The sequence below is a fragment of the Hipposideros armiger genome, unplaced genomic scaffold (assembly GCF_001890085.2).
Source record: "Hipposideros armiger isolate ML-2016 unplaced genomic scaffold, ASM189008v1 scaffold_11, whole genome shotgun sequence".
Taxonomy (NCBI): Eukaryota; Metazoa; Chordata; class Mammalia; order Chiroptera; family Hipposideridae; genus Hipposideros; species Hipposideros armiger.
Window position 1 is genome coordinate 3,644,332 of NW_017731361.1, and position 21,305 is coordinate 3,665,636.

Here is a 21,305-nt window from a genome sequence, read left to right on the forward strand (position 1 = left end):
TTTTTATTGGGGAATTGGGGGAATGGGAACAGTGCTGGGGAATTGGGGGAAGGGGAACAGACAAGTTGATGTCGTTTTGTTCTTCAGTCTAGTTTTGGAGGACGTTGCTTCACTGGCCCAAGTTGGCACCATCATTGCGCTCTTCCAGGGCAAGGCAGATCAGTCGCCGGCTTCTAGACGGCCACTCACTGCGGCTGCTGGCCACTCACGCTGGCTGCTGGCTACATACGATAGCCCATGGCAACCCACTGCTACAGGGGCTGCAGCCTACACCGTCGCCGGCGACTCATGGCAACCCAGCTCTAGGTTGAGCTGTTGTTCAGCATCTTAGCTGTAGAGGGCAGTGTCACTGGCCCTCAGATGTGGGATCCGAACCGGGGCCCTCTGGCATCCCAAGCCAGTTCTTAACCATCGTGCTACTCGGCCGGCCCAGGACTTTTTTCCTTTAATACTTTATTGTATTCATCCCCTTCTACAAAACCTAGTATATTCTTCTTTCTTAGTTTACTCCCTTATGTGGCACACATCTCTCAATACCGTCATAAAATGGATGCAGAGGAGGTAACTTTTTTTGAGGATTTGCCTTGTGAAGCTATCTTCATTTTCTTTTCATTTGATTGACAGTTTGTCTGGGTATAAAATTCTAGTTTGAAAATAATTTTCCCTCAGATTTTGAAAACCGTGTTTCTTTTACTAATTGCATATAAAGTTGCTGTTCAGAAGACAGATTCCATGCTGATTCCTATCTTAATGTACTTCTTTTTTTTTTCATTGTGGATGCATTTGAAACTTTTCCCTCATGTCCTGAAAATACCTTAGTACCTTAACTATTTATTTACTTATCTGTTCACATGGGCATACCGTGTTAATGTTTAGACACTCACTTTCAGGTATAAGAAATTTTCTTGCTATGTTTCCTTCATAATTTCTCCCTTGAACTTTCTACAGTTTCACTTTAACCAGAATCCCATTAGGTAAATATAGGATCTCCTGGATTGAATCTCTAATATAATGTTTTTTCCTTTCTTATTTTCTTTTTGTCTCTTGTTCTACTTTTTGGACAACTTATCCAATCCTTATATTTTTTCTTTTTGGCTAACAAATATTTTTAAAGCTCCTTTTGGTCCTCTGAATGTTTTTCATAGCATCCTGTTACAGAATTGTAAATGTATTATCTTCTCTCTCTATAATTAACATAGATATTATTTTAAAATACACTATGCAAAAAATGCAGTAAAAACTACTACCATACCTATTTTCAAAATGGGTGATTCATAGGAAAATTAAGAACTTACCCAAGATTATATAGCTAGTAAGGGACACTTAAGCCCTAATCTATTCTTTGCCTTACAATAAGAATACATACTTCATACAGTTACTGTTAAGCTTAAATGGGTAAACACATATATGGCACTTAAAACAATGGGTAGCAGAGAGTAAATACTCAATAAGTATTAACTGTTATTAGATTTTACTACTCTGGGGATATTAATCAGACATTTTAAAGAACTTTCTTCTATTTTCTCTATTATATCTGTTTGTTTCCTGCTGTTCCTTTTTTGTAGTGTTTTGGCCTTTTCTATGTCATGTCATAGGCATTTCCTCAAGTGTATTGTGGTCCTTGGCTTTCTTCTCATATTTAATAATGATGAGATATCATAGTGCTGACAGTTGGTTCTTTGTGGGTACATGAGTCCTATTGATGGCAGGGCTTCACTCTAATGTAACCATGCTAGGGTAGGGCTATTACCTTGGGATATCCTCAAATATCAGTATTGTGAGTCTTTCATATTCTCCAGGTTAGAATTCTTCAACATCATCTGTGTGGGAGAGAGCTAGGGAGAGGATCAGGCATATACCTTGTGACCTACAATTGAAGAGTATTGTACGGGGAGGGGCTAGAAATCTCACCCTTCAGGATACAAAGTTTGTCTTAATCTTCCTAGTTTTAGTTTCACACCTCACACTTGCACTCAGTTCTGTCTAGTATCTCCAAAACTAGAGATAGTCCAATTTAATTTCTCCATTGAATAAATGTTCCATTCTCTGGCCCTGAGTTTCTTTCCTATGTATGTAGAACGATAAGAGGATCAGGGAATTCAACTCTCATATATATGTACTTTCAATCAATAACTATTTTTAGTCCTTAGCTGACTTCAATCTTCTCCCAAACTTGATTCCTCCAAATCTTGTACGTAAATGGGATTATGTGGGACAAACCCACTAGTTTCTTGTGAATATCTCCAATACCAGAACTTTACTTCAGACATTTCTTAAAACTGTTAACTGCTCTTCCATCTGCTTTCGGTCATCAAATACATGTGTTCACTTGTGCATTCTTAGTTTGTGTGAGTTCATACCATTTTGTTATATTTGTCATTTTAGTGGGTATTTTTAAAAGGGAGGATAACAGTGTGCAGTCAATCCACCCACTTGTTAATTTCTACCCTTTTGTGGTGATTCATTTTTCAACCATGTATCTTATATTTTTAAGAATGTAATTTCAACTTTTTTTTCAACTCATTTTTAAAACACAAACTTGTTAGGTCTCTCCTCCATCCATTTTTGAGGGCACTTTTGAGACCTTCTGGGGTGAGCTCCTAGCATCTATTCTAAACAGCCTCTGGGGTGAGCTCCTAGCATCTATTCTGAACAGCCTCTCTCCTAGTCAAACTATGCCCTTTGACTAGGGCTGAAACCACCCAAAGCTTAAGAGGTGGTCCCAGACAGGACTAAAACAAAGGCCAAAGATAGATCTTCAGATTCTGGGACTAAAATCTCCACCTATAACTCTATACCTCTTGAAACAATGATTGCTTCAGTAGCTGGTAATGATCTTAGTTGGTCTAATTAGAGTAAAACTAAGTTTTTGTTCTATGATTGGGAAAGAGAATCTGTCTCACTGTGTCTTTCTGTGCAGAAAAAGAAAGCAGATGACCATAGATGTAGCTGGAATAAATCTTGGGACCCTGAGGGGAGCCGGCTTTGGGAGTAATTCTGCTTTAAATGAAACTAACATGTTTGTGTTTGTGTACTTATTAAATATTTTTTGTAAATTATGAGAAACAAGAACTAAATTATGGATTTACACAATGTGTTCCACCCCACTATTTTATTTCGTTTTCTAACAGTTCACAGTTCATTGCTATCAAGGAAATCTACCAGGATGCCTTCCTGTGCTATAACAACTATTTATATATGTCCCATCTCATGGTTAATGCAGTTTCATATTCTCTGAGAGCACATGTACACTTTTCATTTCCATGAGAACGTGGCTCATGTACACTTTCCATTTCCCCTACCGCCTAAAGAAGCCCAACTAGTGATGGAATTTTGTTCAATTTAACAGTCATTTATGCTCTCCTTGTTTCAAGTTTTCAATCTTCTCTGAAAGATTACAAGCTCCTGGGGGCCAGGAATCACATCTTGTATTTCTGTGTTCACTACACCTGAGCACTTTCAGTTGTTGGGATTGTGGGGATGGATACTTAAATGCTTTAAAACAAATACTAACAGCATCACAAACTATAAAGAGTGTATACATCAATTCTTATGGAAGACAGAATATATTTGTAATCACTTAAACACGTGAGCAAAACAATATTTGTTTCTAGAGAACATTTATCTGAATGGAATTTCGGTTGCTTTCATCAAACTGAAAATCTGTGGAGACGCATGGTGGCGCTGCAGGATAAATCATAGGGTGGGGAAAACACACTACACTGGATGATGTCCTTGATACTGTTACCCAGTGCACACAGAGCCTGGGGAAGACAGAAAGAACAAGTCTTAAAGGGACGAGCTAGAAGCTATTCAAAGGGGTTAAAATCCTTAGCCCTCCGAAGATTCAGTGGACATACCAGAGTCACGTTTTCCAGAACTGCGAAGTGAAGCTGAAGCGACTCTGCAGGAAGCTTTGAGAAAGGAACTATGGAGAACCCAGGGGCAGGCGCTCTGCGGATAAGGCAAGTCCTGCTTCTCTTTGTTTTGCTGGGAATGTCTCAGGCGGGCTCCGAGTCTGGGCGTTTTTCGGTGGCAGAGGAAATGCAGAGCGGGAGCTTTGTAGGCAATTTGGCAAAGGACCTAGGACTGGAAGTGGGTGAGCTGTCCTCCAGGGAGGCTCGGGTGGTCTCTAATAATAACAAACAGCGTTTTCAGCTTAACATAAACACGGGGGATTTGCTTTTAAGCGAAGCGCTTGACCGGGAGGCACTCTGTGGCTTCACCGAGCCCTGTGTGCTGCATTTCCAGGTGTTAATGAAAAACCCCTTGCAGTTTTTACAGATTGAGGTAGAGGTCAGGGATATAAATGACCACTCTCCCGTCTTCTTAGATAAAGTAATGCTGCTAGAAATCCCAGAGAATAGTCCTGTCGGTGCTGTGTTCTTACTAGAAAGTGCGGAGGATTTAGATGTAGGAATCAACACTCTAAAAAGCTACACAATAAGCCCCAACTCTCATTTCCACATTAAAATGAGAGTCAATCCAGACAATAGGAAATACCCAGAGTTAGTTCTGGACAAGGCACTGGATTATGAAAAGCAGTCCGAGCTCAGTCTCATCCTCACCGCTCTGGATGGCGGATCTCCGCCCAGATCCGGAACTGCCTCGGTTCGGGTGGTGGTCGTGGACATTAATGACAACTCCCCGGAGTTTGAGCAGCCATTTTATGAGGTGAAGATTCCGGAGAATAGCGTACTAGGCTCTCCGGTTGTCACTGTCTCAGCTTGGGATTTGGACTCGGGGAAAAATGGGGAAATATCATACAGTTTTTCCCATGCCTCAGAAGATATTCGCAAGACATTTGAAATTAATCAAAACTCTGGAGAAGTTACTTTAATGGCATCCTTGGATTTTGAAACAATTGAATCATACTCAATAATCATTCAAGCCACAGATGGCGGAGGCCTTTTTGGAAAATCGACAGTCAGAATTCAGGTGATGGATGTGAATGACAATACTCCTGAAGTCACCGTTTCATCAATTACCAGTCCAATCCCAGAAAATTCGCCTGAGACTGTGGTTATGGTTTTTAGTATAGATGACAGAGATTCTGGGGACAATGGGAAGATGATTTGTTCTATCCCAGAAGATCTCCCCTTCGTGCTCAAATCTTCAGTTGAAAATTACTACACATTGGAAACGGAGGGAAAGCTGGACAGAGAGAGCCAGGCAGAGTACAACATCACCATCACTGTCACCGACTTGGGGACCCCCAGGCTGAAAACCCAGCACAACATAACCGTGCTGGTCTCCGACGTCAACGACAACGCCCCGGCCTTCACCCAAACCTCCTACACCCTGTTCGTCCGCGAGAACAACAGCCCCGCCCTGCACATCGGCAGCGTCAGCGCCACAGACGCAGACGCGGGCGCCAACGCCCAGGTCACCTACTCGCTGCTGCCGCCACACGACCCGCACCTGCCCCTGGCCTCCCTGGTATCCATCAATGCGGACAACGGGCAGCTGTTCGCCCTCCGGGCGCTGGATTACGAGGCCCTGCAGGCCTTGGAGTTCCGCGTGGGCGCCACGGACCGCGGCTCCCCGGCGCTCAGCAGCCAGGCGCTGGTGCGCGTGCTGGTGCTGGACGCCAACGACAACGCGCCCTTCGTGCTGTACCCGCTGCAGAACGGCTCTGCGCCCTGNAGCTACCAGTATGAGGTGTGTCTGACGGGAGGCTCAGGTACCAGCGATTTCAAATTCCTCAAACCGATTGTCCCCAATATTCAGGCACAGGGTCCTGGGAGGAATAGTGAAGAAAACCCCACCTTTGGAAATAGCTTTGGATTTAATTTTCAATAAATATTATTTTTATGTTTTCATGTACTTTTGAAGTGTTATACAGGCCATATAAATATTAGTTTATTTTAAAACTCCAAGTTAAATTATTATGCAGCTTCAAGCCTAATTTTAAAGTATACTATACACCTGTGTTTTTACAATGTTATTTAATTTTTGTGTGTGTTAATCAATAGTTAGCTTTAATTAGTACCCATTTAGGAATAGTAGTTTTAAGGTTTATTTCTTTCAAAATGTACAAGGATTTAGCTCTTATTATTTCTCATTCTAGAAAACAGGTTTTGATTTTTCTCCTACTGTATTTCAGACTGCATCTCATTATCCTATCCACACCTCTAATGTACTTGCTTCATGTAGGAAGACATACTTGCACTTCTGACCATATTCTAACATTCTGTTTAATCATATTAGAAATCCACGTCATTTAGTCCTAAATCATAGCATTTAAAAAGAAATATTTCTTTATTCTGCTTATGATAAAATGAAATATTATTTGTGAGCAATATTGGACTCCAATAAGATTCTTGTGTTTATGTTATTATTTCATTTCCTTTACATGCACTACTCTTACTCAGTATTTTCCAATGTTCACTTTTGCTGATATATAAAACAGATCATGTCTTATAACTCAAAGAAAATGTAATCTGCATGAAAATGAATATAAATAAAAACATTTTGAAAATTTGAATGTGAGCATATTGGTGGACTGTTGGAAAGATACTCTTCAATTAATTATGTAAATCTATTTAATCATCAAATTTAAAAATCGATGTAAACTGAAACCATAAAGGAAAACAATAGATTCTTTCTTCTCCAGCTACCTTCTATGAGTGGTTTCTACAGAATTGATCTCAATATTTCTAATATGTTTATATTGCTATATCTTGACATTCATTACATTAATCACTTCATTCTGAAAAAAAAAACATTTAACTTTCATACCTTCCAACTAACAAACATCAAACACTGCATATTTCCTTTCTCCCATTCTCCCAGTAGAGTTGTCACAGGGATATTTTTAGTTAAAGTAGTAGTTTTTGTCTATATAACTAAGATTATTTCAAAGTACATGTTAGTGTAGTATGAATACATGTACTTTCTTGAAAAACATCTTTCCTAGAGTTGACAATTGTTTTTACTTGCATCATTTTCTATTTATTACTATTAATTTTTCACATTTCTCATTTGAATATCAATCTTTCTCCTTAAATATTCAAATATGCCAGCTAGCTATTAATTATATTTATTTCCTTGAGATCTTTTAGCCAGATCCTTCCGTATCTCTCCTTCATTTACACTGGCTGCTCTCTATATAGGTTGTCACACTAGGACTTTTTTCCTTTTTTTTTTTTTTTTTNCTGTCGGCCAGCGTCACGCTGCACGTGCTGCTGGTGGACGGCTTCTCGCAGCCCTACCTGCCGCTGCCCGAAGCGGCGGCCGACCCGGCGCGGGCCGACCCGCTCACGGTCTACCTGGTCATCGCGCTGGCGTCGGTGTCGTCGCTCTTCCTGTTCTCGGTGCTGGCGTTCATCGCGGTGCGGCTGTGCAGGAGGGGCAGGGCCGCCTCGCTAGGTGGCTGCTCGGTGCCCGAGGGCCACTTCCTGGGCCACCTGGTGGACATCGGCGGCACCGGGACCCTGTCCCACAGCTACCAGTATGAGGTGTGTCTGACGGGAGGCTCAGGTACCAGCGAGTTCAAGTTCCTGAAGCCGATTCTCCCCAACTTCCCTCCCCAGGTCACTGGGAGAGAAATGGAGGAAAATCCCACCTTGCGGAATAGCTTCCCATTCAGTTAAGTATTGGCTTATTCTACTAAACCCTACTTAGTAAATTTGGAAATCTCTTTTAACTTCAAGTTACATATTATTGATGATCCCTTTCTTGATTATTTTACTACTGTTCCTTGGGGTGAAATTAAAAGAAATTCAGATAGTACATTTACATAGTATTTTCCTATATTATTAGTAATTTTAAAATTATTCATTCAACTATATTTGATAATCTGAATAAAAAGTGAAATTTTATTTGCTTAATTTAAAATATTTGAAATTCAATTATCTTTTCCTTTTACAAAATTATATTCCAACATCCTTAAGTAGGATTGTATTTCTAACTACTAGTGACAACTATGATCACTATTGCTATGTAGGAAAAAATTTAACTGTGTTTGATATTATTTCATGTGTCCTTGTGGGCTGACCAAGTGGCTTAGTTGGTTCAGAGCTCTCTCGCAAGTGTGAGCTCTGAGCAACAGGGTCCTCAGTTCAATTCCCAGCCCAAGCTGAGCTGCCGCTGAGCTGCCAACAGGTGGCAGGAAGGCTCAGCTAAAAAAATAAAAATAATAAATTAATTAGATAGTGTGACCTTGTAAGGGCATATTTTGGGTAACTCCTACTGAACATAAATGCTAAAGATGGCTAAATGCTAAGATAGCCATTTATATTTTTATGTTTTCAGTATACCATCATTCTCAATGCATATTTTCTATAAATACAGAATTTACAAAAATGTCAATACATTAAATTGCAGTTTGTACGTTTCTTGAAAGAATATGATGGTCTTTTTTAAAAACCAGGCCAATTACAAATGTTTAATAAATATTTGCTGAAGGTTATTAACATCCCTATAATGAATTTGAAAATGACTTTCAAGGGATACAGAAATGTTAGTATTCTCTTTATACTATAGTACCCTTGTCAATAAGTGAAGTTATTATATATCACTATTTTCCTTTTCTTCCAGATATAAAATACCCTCCTCCACTCACCCTAAACTATTATAGAATATAAAATGCTTGCGAGTATATTTTCATCTCTTTATCTTGTCCAAACTTTTTGTCAAAGATACAAAGGTATTGTTTAAAATCCAAATTTTATTTTTCAAGTTCCTCTTCCTAGTTTCTCAAGGTTTTATATGTGTGATACCTGCCAAGATCTAAGTAAATTACTAGTGCCAGGTTATTAGATGATGTCAAATTTTCTCTTCTTGTTCTGTGTCTGTATCATTTAGCTTTATTAACCATAAGTCATTTACTTTTATAATTTAAGAAATATTTGGTTTTATTTGTATTGGTTATATTTGTTGTAGTAGTTTATGAAAGACTGCTTTGATTCCCATAAAAGTCAAGCAATTTATACTAAAGTGACAATTCAGTAAATATTTTATTTTTATCCTTAATTAAAATGGAAGTGGGCTTAACTAAATTATATTTGGCTATGTTTTATGTCCAAATTAGTGAGCTGTCATGGCCCTTTTGTCATGGATGATTAACAATTGGTTCAATGAGTGTAGGGAACACTTACTGTTTTGTATTCCCAGATTTTTACCATCTCCTCCTTGGAATAATAGCATTCTTCTTATAAGGAAACTGCATGTTCTGTTATTCTGACTCCAACCACATGACTTTTGTTGGTGCAGTGGTGTTTTTCAAACCCTATGTTCATAGTCCCAGAAAATGTACACTTGGATGGGTCTCTGTCCAATGCTGATAGGTCAAAACCCTTCCCAAGAAAGTATATCTTTGAGTTAATTGACTTTATTGCCCTTTTCATGTTTGTAGAAAGACATTGCCTGACTTTGGAGCTTATATTGACTTCTAATAAAACAAATGACTGGGGTGACCAGTTAGCTCAGTTGGTTAGAGCATGGGGCTGATAACACCAAGGATTTTCAGTTTGATCCCCACATGGGTCACGGTGAGCTGTGTCCTTCTTAAAAGGATCAACTATGCCATCGCACCATGAAAGCAATGTGCAACCAATGACCATGGCTGTTCCCCAATAAAATTTTTTTTAAATGGCCATTTCCTCTCAATTTTATCTGTCTATGCACACAGTGAATTTATGAAGGAAAAAAATCTCCAAAGGCTATATGTAGCCAAGAGGCTGTCAAGAAATCACTTTTTTTTCCCAGGAGTTACAGGCCCATTTCAATTTGCTTGGGAGTAGAAACTGTATTTTAAAATTGATAACTTCTAACATAATAGAACAAATTAGTATTTTTGTAATAGAATGTAAGCTCCTCAAGAGCAAGAATTTTTGTGTTTAACTTACCGTTTTATCTCCAAAATCTAGACATTTTTCTGCAAGAGAAATACTTATTAAATGACTAAATGGAGTTGTCTCCAGCCGTTTTGCATACTGAACTTGTCCCTTTGTAAAGAAGATGAATATAGATATAGATAAATAGGTATTACTTTGCTCTTACAACTACTGTTAGCTACCTGGACACGACTTCATAAAAGATGAAGGGGAAAGAAGTTTATGACACTTTATGACCCAAAAGGCATTCAGTGCGTTTTCGCTATTATATTATGCTTTGAAATGAAAACTACTTGAAGTTGTAAAGCAGAACGCTTGGTGGCGCTGCAGGATAACAGTGAAAAAATGTCTCAGCGACTCCAAGACTCCACAAAGCTGAGCAGTCTCTGGCAGGCTCGCAAAGGAAACATTTTACACAACTGGGGATAGAAGGTTTCAGAGAGGCAGCTATCCCCATGTTAGTCAGTGTTAAGAACTAACCCAAGATTATTAAACCAAGATTACAGAGTTGGCTACAAAGCAATTATTTTGTGGTTTAATACTGGATCTTTTGGACCCAGAGGAAGGATGGAGATGCAGCTACCCAAAGAGCTCCAGAAAAGGCAAGTGACCGCCATTATTATTCTATTACTATTGTGGGAGGCGGGCGGTGAGACCATTAAGTATTCTGTTCTAGAAGAGAGGGACAGTGGCTCTTTTGTGGCCAACCTAGCAAAAGATCTGGGGCTTGACTTAGGGGAGCTGGCCGCGCGGGGCGCCCGGATTCTTTCCAAAGGGAACAAACAGCATTTGCAGCTGGATCAGAAGAGTGGGGATTTGCTCCTAAAAGGAAAATTGGACCGGGAAGAATTGTGCGGTTCCATGGATCCATGTATACTGCATTTTCAGGTGTTACTGAAAAACCCGGTGCAGTTTATTCAAGGTGAACTACAACTCCGAGATGTAAATGACCATGCCCCAGAATTCTTGGAAAAGGAAATCCTCCTAAGGATCTCGGAAAGCAGCCACGTGGGGACTGCATTTCCTTTGAAAATAGCTCAGGATTTAGACGTGGGCAGCAACACAGTTCAGAACTACACAATTAGCACCAACTCCCATTTTCACCTTTTCACTCGTAATCACAGCGATGGCAGGAAATACCCGGAACTGGTGCTAGACAAAGCGCTGGATCGTGAGGAGCAACCAGAGCTCAGGTTAACCCTCATGGCGCTGGATGGCGGGTCACCGCCCAGGACTGGGACATCTCAGGTTCTCATCATAGTCCTGGACATAAATGACAATGCCCCTGAATTTGCTCAGCTGCTCTATGAGGTGCAGGTCTCAGAAAATAGCCCCATAGGCTCCCTTATCATCGCTGTCTCCGCTAGAGATTTAGATGCTGGGACCCACGGAGAGCTCTCCTACTCATTTTTCCAATCCTCAAATCAAATCATTCAGGTGTTTGAAATAAACGCAGTCACGGGAGAAATTCGATTAAAAAGAATGCTGGATTTTGAGGAAATTCGATCTTATCGTATGGAAATTGAGGCCTCAGACGGTGGGGGTCTTTCAGGAAAATGCACTGTAGCCATAGAAGTGATGGATATAAACGACAACGCCCCGGAACTGACCATGTCATTACTCATCAGTGATATCCAAGAAAACACCCCTGACTCTGTGGTAGCTGTTTTTGAAATTTCAGATCCAGACTCTGGAGACAATGGTAAAATGATGTGTACCATCCAAGACCATCTCCCCTTCCTTCTGAAACTTACCGTAGAAAATTTCTACACCTTGCTAACAGAAGGAGCATTGGACAGAGAGAGCCAGGCAGAGTACAACATCACCATCACCGTCACCGACTTGGGGACCCCCAGGCTGAAAACCCAGCACAACATAACCGTGCTGGTCTCCGATGTCAACGACAACGCCCCGGCCTTCACCCAAACCTCCTACACCCTGTTCGTCCGCGAGAACAACAGCCCCGCCCTGCACATCGGCAGCGTCAGCGCNAGGAGGGGCAGGGCCGCCTCGCTGGGTGGCTGCTCGGTGCCCGAGGGCCACTTCCCGGGCCACCTGGTGGACATCGGCGGCACCGGGACCCTGTCCCACAGCTACCAGTATGAGGTGTGTCTGACGGGAGGTTCTGGAACAAATGAGTTTAAATTTCTGAAGCCGATTATTCCCAGCCTTCCAGTCCATGACCCTGGTAGGAAAGTAGAAGAAAATGAGAACTTTAGGAATAGCTTTGGATTCAACGTTCAATAAAATAATTTATTTGAAACATCTAATCTCTTATTATTCTTGCCAAATTGGGGATACTTTTGCCAATCTGTAATGGATTTCGGTTGTACTGTAGTTGGATGCATTATTACTTACACTCTCAACCATTGCTTTAAAAATATTAGTGACTATAACGAAATGGAGATATAATGTGTGTGTTTTCTGTTTTTTTATTTTTGGTAAAAATGATATTAATGAAGTTATTGCTGCTAACTTTTTGTTGTGGTAATGGCATTGTTGTTATACAAGACAATGTTATTTGGAGTTTCAAACTGAAATATTAAGAGTGAATTCCACCTGAAACCAATAAAAAAAAGAGTGAATTCCACAATATATGTACCTTACTTCTAGACCTTTCATCAAAACATAGATAAAGCAAAAAATTTAAATGCTGTTGAATCTGGGTGGAAAGTATATTGGATTTTATCACACTATTCTCCTTGAAAATTTTCATCACAATTGGTAAAATGCTATCTTACCATATTCAGTACTAGAGTACTTTATTTGTTTTTTGTTTTATATAGAGTTTTTCCAGAATTTACTTTATGACAAATTGACAGTGACCAGATTGAAAATTATTGATTTCGTATGCAATTTTCCTTTTTTGTTGTTGTTGATGCCTTTTGGGGGGGGGAGGGAGAGTTATAATGTTCTGAGACATGATATTGCTATTTTGTTTTCTTTAAATGTACCATATTTGCTAGTTTACATTTTATTATTTCTATATTGTTCATTACTTAGCTAGGATGTAGTTCATGGTATCTTCCTGAGTAAAATGACATTCCATCAGAAGAATACAGGTAAAAACTCCCTAAGAAATCAAAATGGAAATCCAAACTGTTAATGAAATAAATTGGGTTTACTTTCCTACTGATTGTTAAGAGTAAATGTAAAAAATTCTTAATTTATCGTGGCCTCTCTCAGGTATCTACAAAGAAGGAATGGGTTTTTACTTATGGTTTATAGATGCCTCATGGCATACAAACCATAATGTCTCCAATCTATAAGAGGACATTTGAATGGGGGACTATAGGAGAGATTTTGATAACTGGAATGTAGTGTGGATAGAGAGCTAATGTGTGTAGACATCTCTGTAATTTCTCTCACAAAACTAAGTTTTATGGACTAGATGGTGCAGTAAAATGGAATTTTACTTGACATTGTGAAATGAATGAGACAAATTTCAATTTCCTTAGGAATCTTTTTTTCTTGTTTTTGCTTCATACAATTTTTACTAGTTTTATTTTGTGTTGCAACAAACATTTACTAGTTGTGAGAATTTCATTTAAATAGACATTTAAGTAACAAAATCCTAAAAAATAAAGAATGTTTGAGCACTCTTTATCCCTCAGATTCATAAGAAGCAAATCATATGCTTCCTATGCATAAGGATAAGAATAGGTAAGAACAGAATATCCTATTTGAATAATAAGGAACAGACTTGTAGACTACCGATAGAATAGAATCCAGGGTTAGATCCTTTTATATAAAAGAACTTGGTCATGATAGAGGAGGTATCAAAATCACTGGGGGGGGGACTGATTACTTAGCTATGTTATTGGGAAAATTGGCTTGCTATATAAAGAAACAAAATTCTTATCTCATGCTATATAAAATATAAACTTCATATGGATCTAAGAGGTAAATTTGAAATATTTTAATTGAAAAAACATAATAAATCTAAAAATATCTTTATAACCTTAGTATTGGTTTGAATTTCTAAAACAAGGCTTTAAATATATAAACAATAGGGCCAGCGAGTGGAGCGNACCAGTATGAGGTGTGTCTGACGGGAGGCTCAGGTACCAGCGAGTTCAAGTTCCTGAAGCCGATTCTCCCCAACTTCCCTCCCCAGGTCACTGGGGGAGAAATGGAAGAAAACCCCAACTTGCGGAATAGCTTCCCATTCAGTTAAGTATTGGATTATTCTACTAAACTCTACTTAGTAAGTTTGGAAATCTCTCTTAGCTTAAAATTACATGTTATTGATGATCCCTTTCTTGATTATTTTACTATTCCTCCTTAGGGTGAAATTTAAAGAAATATTGTCCCCAACTTTATGGGTGAAGGGGCTGGTAGGAATACCTAGGAAAACTCTAACTTTAGACATAATTTTGGGTTCAATTAGGAATCTCATCTTGACAAGATTTGGTAAATGATAATATTCATTAATGTATTAATTCCCAACCCTTCATTCACATAAAGAACTTACATATTCACACATCCATAATTATTGTCATACTTATAGTTATTGCAACTTGATGAAGTACTTTACATTCTGAATCTCTAGTGTTTTTTATTGTGTCGTCATGGTTTTTTGTTACATTTTGTATGTTCATACAATAGCAGAGCATGTTCATACAATAGCATGGTGTTTCTCAGGTTTTCTGAAGTAAGAATTGTACAAGTCAGAAATGTTTTCAGATTCCTGATATTTGAGCTTGTTCATTGATATCTTGTTATGCTTAAGAGAACTGTTTTATGATTATCCTCAGCATGAATCTAACCATTGTAAATGATGGCTTTCAGCTTTATAAATAATTTTCATTTATGCAAAATTTTTTGTGACTTCATAAATTTTTGTATTCCTGTAGTGTTGTTTTGAAAACACTGTTGTCTTTCCATAAGTGAATTAATATTTTATTCGGATATTTTCTTTTCTTTCTAAATTGATAGCATTTAATTAGACCATCTGGTATATTTTTAAAGAATTTAATCCCTGTGAAGTAGAAAGAATGTTGGTAGACTTATGATTACATTTTCATAATAAATGGTTTCAGGTATGTAAATAATGATTCTCATTCATTTAACATTTAGTCACATGATTCAAACATATTCAATGAGAAAAAAGAAAGCAAATTAACATTATTCTAGCACTCAGAAATAATTATCATTTGACTTAATGGTAAAGTCAGCATCATTCTAAAATATATCTACAAATACACATAAGAATAAGTGAATAGATGGAAACAATTTTATAAATGGACCTATAATAAATGGCTACCTTTATAATTAAAATTGCCAGATTTTGCTTGAATATAATAAAACAAAAATAATATGAAACTATAGAACTTGCTTAAGCTTAAATAAATAATCCCTGTAAGGTTAAAAACAAGATTATGATATTAGCATCACTTACCTACTTTAAAATGAGCAAATAAACATTTTTTCATCTCTACCTTACTCCACTCACCTTACTTTATACTTTTTGTTATATATAGTTTACCTTATCAATGTTTATAACATTTACAATGTATCTTGAAAAGACAATTCCCATGATTTAGATGTTTTATGTTAAAAAAATTTAATTTGTCATATAATGCTACAAAATTTTCAACTTTATCTGTCCAGAGGTAACAACTTTTGAAGCTTTTAACTGTTTTTCCTATAATATTTACTTCCATATTTCTAAATAATATGGTTATAAAATGCTTTTTCTCAAATTTCAGTTTTAGGTATTACCCATTTACATCACACACACACACACACACACACACACACACACACGTGCACATTTCCTCTACCCCATCCTTTCTCATAGCAACATCAAAATTCTGTTTAAATAGTGTTTATATACTTATGACTATTAAGTGTCACTTACACCTGAACCTCATGGTGTACTGAGATTTTGTTCCTGTACCTAAGTTAATGATTGCATCATTTTCCACTTTACTTTTCTATGTACATATTTTTAACTTATCCCCATATTTTCCAAAGTCTAAAGATCCTCATTGCATTATTAAACTCATAAAAAAATCTCTCAGTTCCATTTTTTTTTCTTGGAGCCATCCTGGAGCTATTCAGACTCCTGCTCAATTTATACTATTTGCTCTGTAGACCTATTGCATAATTGGCAGTTTGGAACTTACTTTGTTCATCATCCTGGGATTTTTTTTATTTCTCTCCTCAGTATGATTTCATTTCCTGGACATTATGGCTTTCTTTTTTTGGTTTACTCTCTTAAGTTTCTGAAGAATATTTGATGATAATAAATATATTGTGAATTTGAACATATGAAAAATTCAGATGTCATAAAATCAAATGTTGATTTGATGATTTTGTTGAGTGTAGAATTTTAAGTTAGGAATTATTTGCTGCTAATGTTTTGAAAGCACTCCTTGACTTGTCTCCCCTGCTAGTTAGTCTTCTACTTTTTTTTTCTTTATAGGTTCATTTATTTGAAATCTCTGCTGTATATTGTTTAGATGAGGTTTCAGGAGGGAATTGAGATAAACTGGTGTACTCAAACTGGAGTGAAATGCAGTCTTTACTGTCTCAGCTTCCCCATACCTGAATCATTTATATTTTTTCATCTTTTGGTTTGCTGTATTTCATCAGATGTAGTCCTTTAAGGAGTTTATAGGTGCTGTATTTCTCAGATACTTGAGAAGCACAACATAGCTGGGTATAAAATTCCTCAGTAAACTTTCTTTTCCTCAGATATTTGTTGACATAAATATTACATTAGTCTTTTCATCATAGTTTTTATATATTCATCAATAAGTTGGCTAAATTTCATGCTTAAGCAGTTTTTTTCAATCAGCATTAATGAATACTAATGCAATGTTCTATGAATTCTTTCCTGTTCACTGCATTTTTATCTTTGTACTTGAGCCAACATCTTGATTAGGTATAAAATTATTGAGCCATAATTTCTTTCCTTCATAATCTTGTAGACATTTCTATTGTGTTCTGTTATTGAATGTTGATGAGAAAAAGTCTGAGGCCTGTTTTCTTTACCTGTAGGTGGCTTGTTTTCTGTCCTTGAAATTCATTATCTTTATCAAGTTATGTCTTAATTTTGATAAATTTGTATCACTTTTTCCTGGAATGCAGCATATCCTTTCAATCTGTTTCATGCAGATATTTTAAAGTATGTTATTTATTTATTTATTTATTTATTTATTTATTTATTTATATAGTAAGTATATTTGGTTTTTAAATGTTTGGTACTTCCAATATTTAAAGTTTGTGTGGGAAGTTTTGCTGCATTGTGGGTCTATTATCTGTTGCATTGTTTCTGATTATTTTCATCCATGTTGTCTTTCTTTGTGTGACTCATACTGTTGATAACCCTTGAAAATTTCTTTGTAGGGTGTCCTCAAAGCCTAGCTTGCATGTTCCATCCTTCAAAATGAATTTTCATTAGTTTCAGCCAGAATTCTAGAAACACTATCAGTAGGGGACCACCACAAACCAAGTTTGTGGCCTGAGATTCTTGCAACTCAGTTTATGAATATTCAAAATACAAATACACATTGAGGATCAATCGGTAGGTACAATTTCCCAGGCATGGTGTCTTTTCTTTTTCTTCTGATCTACTTAACACCAGAGAGCCTTCCATATAATTCCTTGGAGTTTGGGGGAGGGGCAGGTTAGATTTGTTGGTGCTTGCACTGTGTTTATATTGTGTATGTAGCCCAGTGAGGTCCCTTAAAATGGGTAGAATCTGCCTATCATATGCTGCACCTTTGGTTAGTCTTGAGCCTTGATTGATATTTGTTTAATCCCACATAGCTTTAGATCAAAGCCCAAGGACAAATATTTCCAAATTCCCTGAGGGAATAATAAGTTTTTTTGTCCTGATACACTATTTACCCCTCATGACAGACTTCCATCAAAAATTGGGTTATTTTTGTTACATTTTCTACTATGTTTCTAGCTCTTCAATCTTTCTAAAGTTATTTTTTTAGAAAAAGTCTTGTCCAGACCCCCCATTATTTTTATTGTTTTATGAACTATCTATACCATCAGTTTCATAAATGAGAAGCTCTGCCTAATGTCTTGTTAATCTGAAAATTCAGTTTTACCATCATTTCAGTGATATATTAGGCTACTTTTTTCTTTGAATCCATTGAATCTAATGTTCCATCCATTGGGTAATCTGCCTAGACAAATCAGTGATCTCCCTTCCTCACTAAACTATAATCTCCTCACAGAGAGGGCTCTTTTCCTATTGCACTTAGAAAAATATACATTGAAGTAAATATAGATGAATGAGTGTTGAATAAATTAATGCATGAATTTCAGTCTGTAATTTTATCATCTTTGCCTATCTTCTAAGGCTCATGTGAAAAAATCTCATTGATAAAACCTAATTAACATCCAGAATAATAATTCAAAGGAGTCTGTAAAATCAAGTTTTAATCTTTTCAGTCCCTGAATTTTTTTTTAATTGGGGAATTGGGGGGATGAGAACAGCGCTGGGGAATTGGGAAGGGGAACAGACAAGTTGCTGTCGTTTTGATCTTCAGTCTAGTTGTGGAGGACGTTGCTTCACTGGCCCAAGTTGGCACCATCATTGCGCTCTTCCCGGCGAGGCANCTGCCTCGCCAAGGAAGAGCGCAATGATGGTGCCAACTTGGGTCAGTGAAGCAACATCCTCCACAACTAGACTGAAGAACAAAATGACAGCAACTTGCCTGTTCCCCTTCCCTGATTCCCCAGTGCTGTTCCCCTCCCCCAATTCCCCAATAAAATCTTTTTTTAAAAGTATAAACAATAAAGATAAAAATTGACAAATATTATACTACCTCAAATCTAGAGGATAGCACAGACAAGCTAGCAGATGACAGATTGGGAGAAGCTACTTGCAGCAATTTAACTGAGAAGGATTAATATTTAGATTATTCAAATAACTCTTGCAGATCAGCAAAAATAAAAAAAGACAGGCGTGCCAATAGGATTTCTTTAAAAAGACAAAGAGGAAAGGAAATTTTAAAAAGGGTAAAATAGAAAGTCTGAATGCTCCACCTCATTATTTGGTGAAATGCATACTAAAAGAAGGCACTAGTTACACCCATAGCACTAGTAAAGATGAAAATTTGGGTAATATCAAGTGAATCAATAAGAAATACCATGTACAACCCATTATGAGAGATTTCCAATAGTATTTAGTGAAATTTAGTGTGTACATATCCTATATCTAGCAATTCTACTTTGAGGTATGTAAGCCAGAAAACTCTTACCCAGCTTTACAAAATGACGTGCATGAGAATGTTCACATTGGGAAAGCAAAGAATAAGATGTCACCTACATATCCCATCAGTAAAGCAATCGATAAATAAAATGTGGAACATGGCTGTGAAGGAGTATTATGCAATGACCAAAAGGAGTAACTAGGTGTATATACACATACAACCACATCGATAAATTCCCAAATGTCTTTTAAAAAGGAGAGACTGATATTATAGCACAATGACATATATATCCATATAACACATACTATCTAATATTTGTAGAAATATACAAATATATAAATAAATATATTTCAAGGAGAGAAGAAGGAAAAGATGCGGGAAAGAAGGTGTGTGTTTATATATAGAAGAATAAGGGTTGCAGAGAGAAGTGGGAGCAAACCAATGTCCAAGACAGAAATTCTCTTCTAAGAGATTAAGTTGATTGCAGCATTATAGAGTTGATTTAGTATTGATCAGTTGAAGTTGGTAAAAATACATATTTCTTTATCCTCTCGAGAATATCCATTGTCCATACCCCGTGAAAGCTAAGAGTTTACCTGTAATTTTGAGCTATAACAATATTTTGTGAGACTTTACATTTTTAATAGGATGGTATAGATTATGTAGAGAACACTTCCACTGGAAACAATTAGCTAATAAAATACTAATATATCGTCAGGCCACAGTCAATGTTTAAAGGTAACCCAGAGAGATAAATGAGCCCCAAATCCACTTTTTTTCCAGGAACATTTGGAATCCTGGGAAATGTGAACCTCTATTTTGATGGTTTATATAATGAGGGAGAAAATCAAAGCCTAACAAACTGCAAAGTTTATAGAAGACCCTCACATTGATAATTATGGATTCCTAAGAACTACACTTTTAGGCTGAAAGTAAACTAGAAATTGATGGGTGAGCCCTTGTATTGAATATCAGCTTTGAACTTGATTTTTAGCATTGAACTTAATTTAAGGTGGTCATTGGCAAGCAGTTCTCTCAGATCCTGATAGACCCTGCAGACCTTCAATGAAAGGTTTATTCATCCTAAGCCTAGGATTATTCATATAAATAGTTTTTATGTTCTTAACTGAAACACAAAGATAACTGCATACACAAGGAAACAGGACACCATGAGTAAGAGCCAGCAGAAAAAGCAGAACACAGAAATAAATTTTCTAACACTTCAAATACATTAGTTATCAGACACAGTCTATAACATCCTAAAGTTTAATTGAAATAAAAGTTAGACTTGAAGATGTACAGGGAATAAGAAATAATAAATGTGAAAGATTTTAAAAGAACCAAACAGAACTCCTAGAAATGAAAAATATGATAATCAAAAATTAAAACTTAATAAAAGTTTTAATAGAAAATTAGACACAACAAAATAAAAAATTCATGGAGTGAAAAATATGTCAGAATATAATTTATCCAGAATGCAGCTCAGAGAGATAATAAAATGAAAAATATGGAGGAGATGGTTAAAAACAGGACAGAGAAAAAAGGTTTAACATATATTTAACCAGAATTCCAGAAGGAGCAATGAGATGATTTGTTCTGAAACAATATTTGAAAAAACAGTGGCTGGGAATTTTCCAGAATTAATGAAAATGTCAATGCAGATTTAAGAGACCCAAGTAAACCTAGCAGGATAAATAAAAGTTAACCGTGCCTAGAAACATCATTGTCAAATTTCAAAAGACAAAGACAAAGAAAAAATTTTAAAGAAAAATCATAGAAAAAAGACACTTAATCTTTAAATACACAACAGTGCGACTGACAGCTTTGTTCCATGTTGACAATTTCTCAACAATAGCAATGGAAACTAAAAGAAAGTAAGACATCTTTAGTGTGCTGAAAGAAATTAGCAAACTGTCCTGCCTATAGTCTTTGCACATAAGAGTCATCACATGAGAGAATCAATCAACTGGGTATCAATTTGTTTTTTTGTTTGTTTGTTTTGTTTTTAAAGATTTTTATTGGGGAATTGGGGGGATGGGAACAGCACTGGAGAATTGGGAGAAGGGGAACAGACAAGTTGCAAGTTGCTGTCGTTTTGTTCTTCAGTCTAGTTGTGGAGGACATTGCTTCACCGGCCCAAGTTGGCACCATCATTGCGCTCTTCCCGGGCGAGGCAGATCAGTCGCTGACTTCTGGACGGCCGCTCACTGCAGCTGCTGGCCGCTCACACTGGCTGCTGGCTACACACGGTAGCCCATGGCAACCCACTGCCACAGGGTCTGCA

At 37.2% G+C, this 21,305-nt stretch overlaps 3 protein-coding genes across 3 annotated transcripts in view; all 3 read left to right on the forward strand.

Moving 5' to 3' along the window:
- Window positions 1–1,839, forward strand: part of LOC109392692 (protocadherin beta-6-like) — a 6,106-nt gene extending 4,267 nt beyond the window's left edge. Inside the window, exon 2 of the mRNA XM_019661312.1 lies at window positions 1,800–1,839. Within this exon, the coding sequence (XP_019516857.1) occupies window positions 1,800–1,839 (40 nt within the window). The remainder of the gene's footprint in view (window positions 1–1,799) is intronic.
- LOC109392701 (protocadherin beta-11-like) lies at window positions 1,278–8,068 on the forward strand. The gene is made up of 2 exons (XM_019661325.1): window positions 1,278–5,661; window positions 7,116–8,068. The coding sequence occupies exons 1-2, from the start codon at window positions 3,931–3,933 to the stop codon at window positions 7,593–7,595; spliced, it is 2,211 nt and encodes a 736-aa protein (XP_019516870.1). The 5' UTR covers window positions 1,278–3,930; the 3' UTR covers window positions 7,596–8,068.
- An 8-nt stretch (window positions 8,069–8,076) lies between these two features.
- Window positions 8,077–21,305, forward strand: part of LOC109392708 (protocadherin beta-14-like) — a 23,025-nt gene continuing 9,796 nt past the window's right edge. The window contains exon 1 of the mRNA XM_019661335.1: window positions 8,077–11,813. Within this exon, the coding sequence (XP_019516880.1) occupies window positions 10,407–11,813 (1,407 nt within the window). The 5' untranslated portion in view covers window positions 8,077–10,406. The remainder of the gene's footprint in view (window positions 11,814–21,305) is intronic.